Source organism: Tarenaya hassleriana, unplaced genomic scaffold, assembly GCF_000463585.1.
Source record: "Tarenaya hassleriana unplaced genomic scaffold, ASM46358v1 Cleome10, whole genome shotgun sequence".
Lineage (NCBI taxonomy): Eukaryota > Viridiplantae > Streptophyta > Magnoliopsida > Brassicales > Cleomaceae > Tarenaya > Tarenaya hassleriana.
In genome coordinates this window covers 1,090,845-1,101,029 of record NW_010960188.1, presented here as the reverse complement: position 1 = coordinate 1,101,029, position 10,185 = coordinate 1,090,845, and the positions used below count along the sequence as shown (strand labels likewise).

Genomic DNA, 10,185 nt, shown 5'->3' with positions numbered 1-10,185 from the left:
GTAGCTGAACCGGCGGCGGAGGAAGAAGTTAAGGAGGAATCTCCGGAGAAAGAAAACGGGGAGGTGAAGGAGAATCAAGAGACGGAAACAAAGGCAGAAGAAGAAGAAGAAGAGGAAGAAGCCAAACCTGTGGAGAAGGATGATGCGAAAGGCGCTTCTTCTTCGGAGCAGCAGGAAGAGAACCACACGGCCAAAGAGGAGGAGGAGCGTGACGATAAGAAGAAGAAGAAGCCTGGGCCTCGTGGTAAGCGAGGGAGAGCCTCGAAGAAGGAGACGGAGGACAAAGGGGAGAAGCAAGCGGCTTCCAGAGCTAAGCGACCTAGGACGACCAAACCCCAAGAAGCTGAGCCTGAGTACTTCGAGGACAAGCGCAGTTTGGTATTTGCTTTGTTCATCTGCCGTTGAACTTTTTCTGCTTATCCCATTTTCACATTCACTGTTCTGGGTTTTTCCAGTTGGATATATGCATTCCATGGTTGTGTGTTTGGGTTGTTGTAGCTATGATGATGCAATCTGGGTGTTCTTTTGTCACGCAGCCAGGACTACTAGCTTTTGCAATGGGCACATTTCATTGAAAACATTAGGGGTTTCTTTGTGGCAATGACGAGTTTTCTCAAATTCTACGCGAAATGTTAGAACTACTGAGAAGAGTTTGCATAAAGGGTTATCAAAATTGCTAGTTTTTTAGGCTGCGTTGAGGGTTTATAAAAGTGAATGTGATTAGAGTCTGCTATGTCTAGTTTCTTGGGTTTCTTTGTTTTTTGTTTTCTTAATTATGCTCTTTGAATGCTTAATCATATTGCACATATGTTTATGTGTTGTCCAGGAGGATTTGTGGAAGGCTGCATTCCCAGTTGGAACGGAGGTACGCTGTTTCAAGAATTTTGGCTTCAAAATCAGTCTTCGTGGATACTTTTCTTTTATGATGTTACATCTCTGTTGCTTACACTCTGTAAATCTTGATTGCAGTGGGATCAATTGGACGCACTTTATGAATTCAACTGGAATTTCACAAATCTTGAAGTAAGTTCTAGATCACATTTCCTTTTTACTGCCTGTTTGTTAAGCAATTGTAATTGTTTCCCTAATGATGCAAAGATTTTCGTATGTTTTCAATTAGATTCTTAGTGCATTTTCTTCATCTGTATTGCCAGGAAGCATTTGAGGAAGGAGGAAAGCTAAGCGGGAAAAAAGTCTTTGTTTTTGGTTGTACGGAACGTAAGCTGCTTCTTGTATTTCCCCTTTCTGTCCCAATCCGCATTTCACAGCATTCACCTCTCTTTCTTTTTGAACTTCTTCTTGCTTAATCTCCTCTTATTCTTGTTTGCAGCTCAATTAGTCCCATACAAAGAACAAAACAAGCTTGTTTATGTTCCTGCAGTAGTTGCTGTAAGTATCTGTTTTCAACCACTTGGTAGTATCCATGTCTAAGCCTGTCTTTGATTCTTGCAATACAAATAAGCACTGTAACATGGTGCAACATGCTTGCTTGATAAAACAATGCCATGCTGTTTCTCTTTTCCTGGTGGTTAATTTTTTGTTTCTTGCCTATTTCACAGATCGAATCTCCTTTTCCACCTTCTGATAAGATAGGTATTACATCAGTTCAGAGAGAAGTGGAGGAAATAATTCCAATGAAAAAGATGAAAATGGACTGGGTTCCTTACATACCGCTTGAGAAAAGGTACGTAGATGTGGAATAATTGGATCTGAGTATATTTCATCGGAGGACCCAAATCAATAAGGACAAATAGAGAATGTCAGATTTCACTACTGTTCTTACCTTCCAAATTTATCAGGAATTTGCTGATTACATGTTTCTTGTTACTCTGCAGAGACAGACAAGTTGATAGGTTGAAGTTTCAGATTTTTATTTTGGGCTGTACGCAGAGAAGGTAAGAATATCATGTTGCATCTTTTTGTAGTGTTTTTGATGATCATCTCTGCCAAGTCTTTTCGCATCGGTAATTGGGAAAAAAATTACATGTTTGTTTACTTCGTACAAGTAATTTTGAGTCATACATCTCTAGCCTTCCTAGGAAATATAATGGATCACTTTATGTACGCATTTGCTTTCAGACCCGAGGTTTAAGCATTTCGTTATGAATATGTAAACATTTAGAATAGAAGACAGTGATTTATATTCCAGTTCTTCTATAGAGGATATTTACTCATCTGACGTTGTGCTTTTGCTGCAGAGCTGCTCTCAAACATATGAAGGAAGAGCTTCTAAACTAGTTAAATTGTTGCAGCATAGAAAACCATTCATGGCAGATGATGGTCACTGGGCATAGATTATCTGTAAAGTTCAACATGTCCGAGTATTTGATGATGTTCTCAGTATATATGCCTGTTAAATGGTTCTTTTTACTTCCTACAGTTTTCTCCTGGTAGTAGGCATCGGCAGAATTTAATTACTTGTATTTATTCCTTTGCAGATTTCTATCAACCGTTCAAGGAAGATGAACTTGAGCAAAGCACTGTTGTTCAAATAATGTTCCCCTCTGAACCACCCGTAAGTTTTTTGGGTTTTCAGTCTCCTGAAATGGGTTGATGTTCCAATCAGATTATCGTAGTTGGATACTTGCATTTCATTTGAGGTTAGTAGCTTTTGAATCAAGCTCATTGTTCTCCTTTTGCAGGTTGTTTGTGAATTCGACTGGGACATGGATGAACTTGAGGTGTGTATAAAGCCATTTTCCTTTTCCATTGGGATTCATGTGTGATCAAAATTTGCTCCCATCCACTCAATATTCATTCTGAGACCAAAATGTACAGGCTTAGTTCTGCTTTTGTATTAATGTTCTGCATCCTTTTTCTTCTTTCAGGAGTTCACCGAAGATCTAATCAAGGAGGAGGCATTGACTGCTGATCAAAAGGACGCTTTCAAAGTATGTTCATCTGCATATGATAGTTAAGTCTTGAGAATCATGTGCTTCTCTAATCACCGCTGGACTTTTACTCTTTTTTCCAGGAGTTTGTCAAAGAGCAAGTTCGAGCAGCTAAAAAAGCTAATCGGGAGGTACTTTCTACATCCATGTTGTCACATGTCGACAAGTTCCATTCAGTTATATATGTATGTATGTGTATATATATGAGCCATTTGCTAATACTGTATATGATTACAGGCAAGAGAGGCCAGGAAAAAGGCGATGGAGGAAATGAGTGAAGAAACTAAGCAAGCGTTTCAGAGTATGAAGTTCTACAAGTTCTATCCACTTCCTTCTCCGGACACACCAGACGTGTCGGGCGTTAAGGTGATTCACAAAATCTCTGTACCAGAAAGCTATTAGATTTCATTGTATCTATCCATCCATCTCAGTCTTTTTCTTTATCAGGGTTTTTTCTTATACACATATATATACTTGTGTGTGTGTATATATATATGGTTTCTTATGTGTGTGTGTATATATGTTGCAGTCCCCATTCATTAACAGATACTATGGGAAGGCCCACGAAGTTTTGTGATGATGGAAATGGGAGATCGTAGCAGCCATACGGCCAGTTTATTTCAGGTGCTATCAGAAATATGAAAGCATATATAATAGAGGTAAGTTCAAGAGGGGGCATACATCCCAAGTGCCCAGTTACATCTTCCTTTGATAAAACCCAAACAAACAAACAAAAAAAACACTATGATTGATGTCTTGTAATGAGCTAGCCGTCTCCAGAAAATTTAGTTATTGGCTCTTTTTGTTTGTTTGTTTTTTGTTTCTACCGTAGCCGTTAAACGAGAGCAGAGTCGGATGTCGGAATTTGGCACTTTTTGTTTTACAAAAGGTAAAATTTGAGACCCTTTTTTTTTAAACCCTCTTTTACCTTCTGTTATTTACTAGCTTTTCAAAGTGATGCGAGTAAAAAAAAAAAAAAAAAAAAAAAGGGACGAAAAAGTTTCCATATCTGATGGGAAAAAGCCATATTGAAATGCCCAATTAAATTCCGTGCCTAGGTTAGTTCTAAATTTGAGTTGTCAACTGTATGTATGTTCACATTGAGATTTTGTTGGTAAGAAATAAATTTTATCCTTTTTTTTCTTCCCACAAAATTTCCACAGAAACTCACTGATGATGTATGATTCATTTGTATCCATGTATGTATATGTGGCCAAACTGTATTCATGTACAAAATATTTTTCAAATGTTTATTATTGAGGCAAAGTTAAACAAAATCTGAAAACTTGTTTTTGTATAAAGTTGAGGATATCCCCAAACTATATGTCTACCTACATATTTAGAAAGATGAAATAAATGCAAAATCTACAAATTTTGGAAAAAAAAAAAGGAGAGTTCTATAATGAAGGAAATAAAAAAAAAAATCCAAATCCAAAGTGACTTGCTAAATGGGATCGAGTGGGCCTATATGCAGCCCAACAGCCCAAATTGACTGCTAAGAAATACTGAATGAGCCCATTGGCAATAAAGAACTTGATATATGGGCCTTATCCTTTAAAAATAGGCCTCACGTTACATTTGGGCCACCGTCCAGTCTTATATTAAATGTGTCATGCTAAATCTTTCATTTTTTTTCAGTTGATTATTCTAATTAGAAATAATCATTTGAGTAATTATATTTGAATTAAATTACAGATAAATATTTTTTTAATAAAAATGAATTAAATTATAAAATTTTAAATGAAACGGAGTTAGGAACAAAAGCCCAAATTCTATTTATCGTTAATATCGACGAAAAGAAATATCAAACGTCATCATAAAAGCGTCCAAAAAAAATCCAAGTACACTAATGCCTTTGTGGCTATGAGAACACGGTGTACTCATCGACCAATCAGAAGGGCCTCACATCTCCTTCACTCATCTCATCTATTGCCACGTGTCCTCCCCATATCCACCCCTTTAATTCCCTAAATTTTTTTATTTGAATTTTCGTGTTCTCCTTCACTGTCTCCTGCTTCGTCGCTCACACGCCGCAGAATTCTTTGCAAGTTCCTCACTCACTTTGTCGCGAGAACTTCAATTTCCTTCTTCCGCGCAGAGAAGCCATGGAAATTAGGGTTTAATCTTGATCTTCTCTGAGAAACCCACCAATGGCGGCTTCTTCTTCTTCTTCTTCTCTGTTGCTGCCGGACATCAATTTTCTCTCCCGGCAATCTACGATCGTTCGTCGTCGCGTCTCTCTCTCTGGAATTCTGCTTTCTAGAAATCGCTTGAGGTGTCGTAATCTTCCACCTCTTACGAGGATTAGGGCTTCCAAAGCGGACAGTGTCGCTGTTGAGGATCGGGAAAATGCGGTGATCAAACAAGTTAACGGAAGCGTGGGTTTGAATGGAAATGGCGCTGCTTCTAGTCGGAGCGTTAATGGAGATTATCGATACGAAAGCTCGATCGAGAAGTATACAAACAATAATCTTAACGGTAACGGCAGTTCGGTGAAGTTTGTTAACGGCGGCGTCAGTACGGTGCCGAAGGTGGAGCCTGAGGAGGTCTTGGAGTCGAGAAAGGAGGAAGTGAGGAAGAAGAGGATAGAGGATATTGGTAAAGAAGATGCATGGTTCAAGAAAAGCCAACAAGAACAAGTCGAGGTACATTTCTATTTACATTGAGAAAAGCTTGGAACTTTGACTTGCGGATTTACAGATTTTTGCACAATTACAATTATCATTTTGCAAGTTTTCATGTTCCATGATGGGCTTGTTAATTGTCTGTTATCAAATTCTCAAACGTGTTTCAGGTTTCTGTGGCGCCTGGTGGTCGCTGGAGCAGATTCAAGACCTACTCAACGATACAAAGGACAGTGGAAATATGGGGATTTGTTCTAACTTTCATCTTCAGGACCTGGCTAAGCAATCAGAAATTCTCCTACAAAGGTTAGTACTTTGTCCCCATTGGCCCAAAAAACAAAAAAAGTTTCCAATTTTCTATAAAATTCCATATATTGAATAATGTCTTTCCGCTAAGTGCCACTACATTTGACTTCTAGAACAACATGACGAGCTTGTGCCCTGAGGTTGTTTCCTCTTTGGTACACTCTGAGTTCCCAAGTCTTAGAAATTATACATACGTGCAGGGGGGATGACTGAGGAGAAAAAGGTTCTGAGAAGGAAGACCCTGGCAAAGTGGTTGAAGGAGAACATTTTAAGATTGGGTCCTACATTCATCAAAATTGGTCAACAATTCTCTACTCGAGTGGACATCCTTCCCCAAGAATATGTTGATCAACTGTCAGAACTTCAGGTCTGATTTCTTATGCAGGTCCGATTGTAATGAATTCAATATGAAATGGTAGTTGGGATTGTGCTATCTTTCATTTTAATATTTATGTTCAGATGATTCACGCATTTGATAGACTAGCTCTCTGTTATTGACAAAGAGTGAACTCAAATTAAGTTGTTATACTTGCAGGATCAAGTTCCTCCTTTCCCGTCTGAGACTGCTCTGTCTATTGTGGAAGAAGAGCTTGGAGCACCTGTTGGCGAAATCTTCGACAGTTTTGATTATGAACCTATTGCTGCAGCTAGTCTTGGTAATTCATCTCAATGAGGGCCTACTTTGATGTGGAAATTGCAGATATTCGATGAACAGTTGTTTCCCTGTCTCTGAATCATTGGGGATGAAATGACTTTAACATTGTAATATCACTCATTATCTTACTACCTACAGGCCAAGTTCATCGTGCAAGGTTAAAGGGTCAAGAAGTAGTTGTCAAGGTGCAGAGACCTGGTCTGAAGGATCTCTTTGATATTGATCTTAAAAATCTAAGGGTGAGTGAGTGTGGATTCCAAGATTTTGCATTGAGTTGTTTTTCTTTCATAATTGACGTCGTGGCTGCATGTTGGTTTTCTCGAGTTTCTGTTTAGGTGATTGCAGAATATCTCCAAAAGGTTGACCCAAAATCAGATGGTGCAAAGAGAGACTGGGTTGCAATATATGATGAATGTGCTAGCGTGTTGTATCAGGTATTTCAATGTGTTCCATGTTCGTCGATGTTTAGATGGCTGGATAATTGATAAGTCTTGGTCATTCTACGAGTTTCCTTAACAGATTGATTAGCAGAAGAATTGTTTATTACTATTCAATATTGACCCTGAAACTAGTACTGTGGATCACTGAATGTTTCTGCTGTTAGTTGAACTTGGTATTGAAATTCAGCACAATTTTCTTTTCATTTCCTTGTTCCATATTTTCAGGAAATTGATTACACAAAGGAGGCAGCTAATGCAGAACAGTTTGCTAGTAACTTTAAAAGCTTGGACTACGTGAAAGTTCCAGCCATCTTCTGGGATTATACGACACCACAGGTTTGGCCTCCTGAATACCATGAATTTCATGTATGATCATTATTAGTACGTTAAACACATAAAGCCATAAGCTCGGACTTTGCTCTTACGTGTTAAATTCTCTGCAGATCTTAACCATGGAGTATGTTCCTGGGATAAAGATAAACAAAATACAAGCCCTGGACCAGTTGGGTGTTGATCGGAAAAGGTAAGAGTATTCTTTCAGCTCTTACCGCATCTGTTGTTTTTATGCTGATCTCTTTGAATCAAAAAAGGAACCTTTGTTTTTTGCCATTTTAATTTGGAATGATGTTAGGTTGGGGCGTTATGCTGTTGAATCTTACCTCGAACAAATCTTGTCCCATGGATTCTTTCATGCCGACCCTGTGAGTCTCTTCTGACATTTCTTTGTTCTTGTCATATTCTTAGTTACTTTTATTTGGTCCCTTGCATATCTTATTGCAAGCTAATCTACAAGCACAGCTAGTCATACTGATGTACTCTAGCCTGTTTATCTTCTTCTTAGTGTGATCTTTAAGTAAAATGGTTTTGTTGCTAATGCTTTTGCAGCATCCCGGGAATATTGCTGTGGATGATGTCAATGGTGGGAGGCTGATATTTTATGACTTTGGAATGATGGGAAGGTACCTGATTATCTGCTATGCAAAAGATTTTGTCATTCCAATCCAATCCTGTGATTCGATTGGAGCAAAAAGCAAAGAGTAAAAAAAAAACAGATATTTTTCTTGCCTTGTTAGCTGCGCAGTAATCTACTCTGTGTTCCGCAAAAGTGACTTGTTCTGTCATGCGAGGGACTTTGGACTCATGGCTATACCAGCTGGACCACATGAGCTGTTACAGTTCTTCACAAACATTTTCTTGATCTTTTGCAGTATCAGTCCCAACATCAGAGAAGGTTTATTGGAGACATTCTATGGTGTTTATGAGAAGGACCCAGATAAGGTAGTCAGTAATTTCATCTCTTTGCGTATTTAACAAATTCGGTTCTTCTGTATAAAACCTAAGCTTAGTATAGTACGAGGGTTTCATGAACAAATCTTCCCGTGGCAGGTTCTCGAAGCTATGGTTCAGATGGGTGTGCTTGTACCTACCGGAGATATGACTGCTGTCAGGAGAACAGCTCAATTCTTTCTCAACAGGTGACTTGTCTATGATCTTTGCATCACCATCGATATTTCTGTCATCTCAGATCTGTGTTTTCAACAATTTTGACCCTCATTAGCTTTCCTTGACCAATTTTTTTTTGCCAAAAAGGCTCACGCTGGAGGGCTTAAGATGAATCGTTAGGCATCTTAAGCCGATAGAATAAGCTTAATTTGGAACTTTTACCAGAGAAAACTGTGTGTAATCCAGATTTGGTTTCTCCATAATGTATAGCTTAGATACAGTGCATGTCATTGATCTCAGTACGCCATTACTATGTCTTTCAGCATCATATTTGTTATAACCGAAACCATATTTCAGTTTTGAAGAGCGGCTTGTTGCACAGAGAAAGGAGAGGGAAATGGCAACAGCAGAGCTCGGTTTTAAAAAGCCTCTGACCAAGGAAGAAAAGATAGAGAAAAAGAAGCAACGGTTGGCTGCTATTGGGGAGGACTTATTGTCTATTGCAGCTGATCAACCTTTCCGTTTCCCGGCCACATTCACGTTCGTTGTTAGAGCATTTTCAGGTATAATGCCGGATTTGTTTGATCGACTATTCTGTTTTTTGTGTTCCGCTTAAACCAAATTTCATCTCGAAGTTGAACTTCTTTCCTTCTCTACTAACAGTGTTGGATGGCATCGGAAAGGGTCTTGATCCTCGTTTCGATATAACAGAGATCGCCAAACCGTGAGTTGTGGATACCAAGTTAGAACCTGTACTCTGCTATACCCTTTGGTCAGAATCTGGTGAGAATCCAATATTTTTGCTTTGTAGCTATGCTTTGGAGTTGCTAAGGTTCCGAGAAGCTGGAGTAGAAGTTGTACTGAAAGTAAGCTTGGCCCTCCGTCCTTTACTCCACTCGTGACGTTTATAATATGCGGCAAATTTTTCATATCCAATCCGGTAATTGGCACAGGACCTGAGAAAGAGATGGAACAGGCAATCTCAGGCATTTTACAACCTGTTTAGGCAGGCTGACAGAGTGGAAAAGCTAGCTGAAACCATCCAACGACTGGTAATAGGATAGATCATTACCGATCTTCTCTTGTGCCTAAACTGATTGATGGGATTGTCTTTTCCGAGAACTAACAAGATCGTTTATATATATATATATATATACGAACTATCTTCACAGGAGCAAGGCGACCTGAAGCTTAGAGTCCGAACTCTAGAAGCAGAGAGGGCATTCCAACGCGTGGGAGCTGTTCAGAAGACTGTAGGAAGTGTAAGTACAATAAATACAAGATTCTGTCTGGTTTCTTCTCCTGTCTCTCTGTTTGCTTTCACCGAGAAGATGAATATGGACAATGGTTCATCAAGATTCGATTTTTTGACTGATCCCTTTTTTTGGGGTTTGGCTACTCATCACAGGCTGTAGCTGCCGGAAGTTTAATCAATCTTGCCACTATTTTATACCTCAATTCTGTAAAAGTAAGCTTCTTATATACGTATATATATAATCCCGAAATTAAAATTTCGCATGTGGACGTTTCATAATCTAATTTGTGTGTGTTGTGTGTGATGGTATGTTTTTCCAAGGTGCCGGCGACTATAGCATATACGTTATGCGCTTTCTTCAGCGTCCAAGTCCTTGTGGGAATCATAAAGGTGAAGAAGTTGGACCAACGTGAAAAGCTGATTACCGGAACTGCTTAGCCTCCTCGGTATGTTCCTGTTAATGATTTGCTTTTTAATAACGAACCTTGTCCATGCATTTGAACTAAAAAGTCAACGCTTTGACATTTTATCAAATGCCAGATTATGAATAAGAGCTCCCCCCCCCCCCCAA

General features: G+C 39.0%; 1 protein-coding gene and 1 pseudogene across 1 annotated transcript; both read left to right on the top strand.

Moving 5' to 3' along the window:
* The window catches only part of LOC104799222, a 4,166-nt pseudogene extending 368 nt beyond the window's left edge, over positions 1–3,798 (top strand).
* A 1,094-nt stretch (positions 3,799–4,892) lies between these two features.
* Positions 4,893–10,175, top strand: LOC104799212 (uncharacterized protein sll1770). The gene is made up of 20 exons (XM_010521622.2): positions 4,893–5,536; positions 5,686–5,821; positions 6,022–6,188; positions 6,357–6,477; positions 6,615–6,715; positions 6,812–6,910; positions 7,142–7,252; positions 7,360–7,439; positions 7,548–7,617; positions 7,802–7,875; positions 8,125–8,194; positions 8,303–8,391; positions 8,717–8,922; positions 9,023–9,083; positions 9,171–9,225; positions 9,313–9,411; positions 9,532–9,621; positions 9,768–9,827; positions 9,936–10,060; positions 10,155–10,175. The coding sequence occupies exons 1-19, from the start codon at positions 5,042–5,044 to the stop codon at positions 10,050–10,052; spliced, it is 2,301 nt and encodes a 766-aa protein (XP_010519924.1). The 5' UTR covers positions 4,893–5,041; the 3' UTR covers positions 10,053–10,060; positions 10,155–10,175.
* Positions 10,176–10,185: the final 10 nt, after the last annotated feature.

Excerpts from the sequence above, each read along its gene's own strand:
- LOC104799212 (XM_010521622.2), top strand. The coding sequence starts at position 5,042 with ATGGCGGCTTCTTCTTCTTCTTCTTCTCTGTTGCTGCCGGACATCAAT. Across the intron at positions 7,253-7,359 it reads GGGATTATACGACACCACAG|ATCTTAACCATGGAGTATGT; the intron begins GTTTGGCCTCCT and ends AATTCTCTGCAG. Across the intron at positions 9,828-9,935 it reads TATACCTCAATTCTGTAAAA|GTGCCGGCGACTATAGCATA; the intron begins GTAAGCTTCTTA and ends TGTTTTTCCAAG.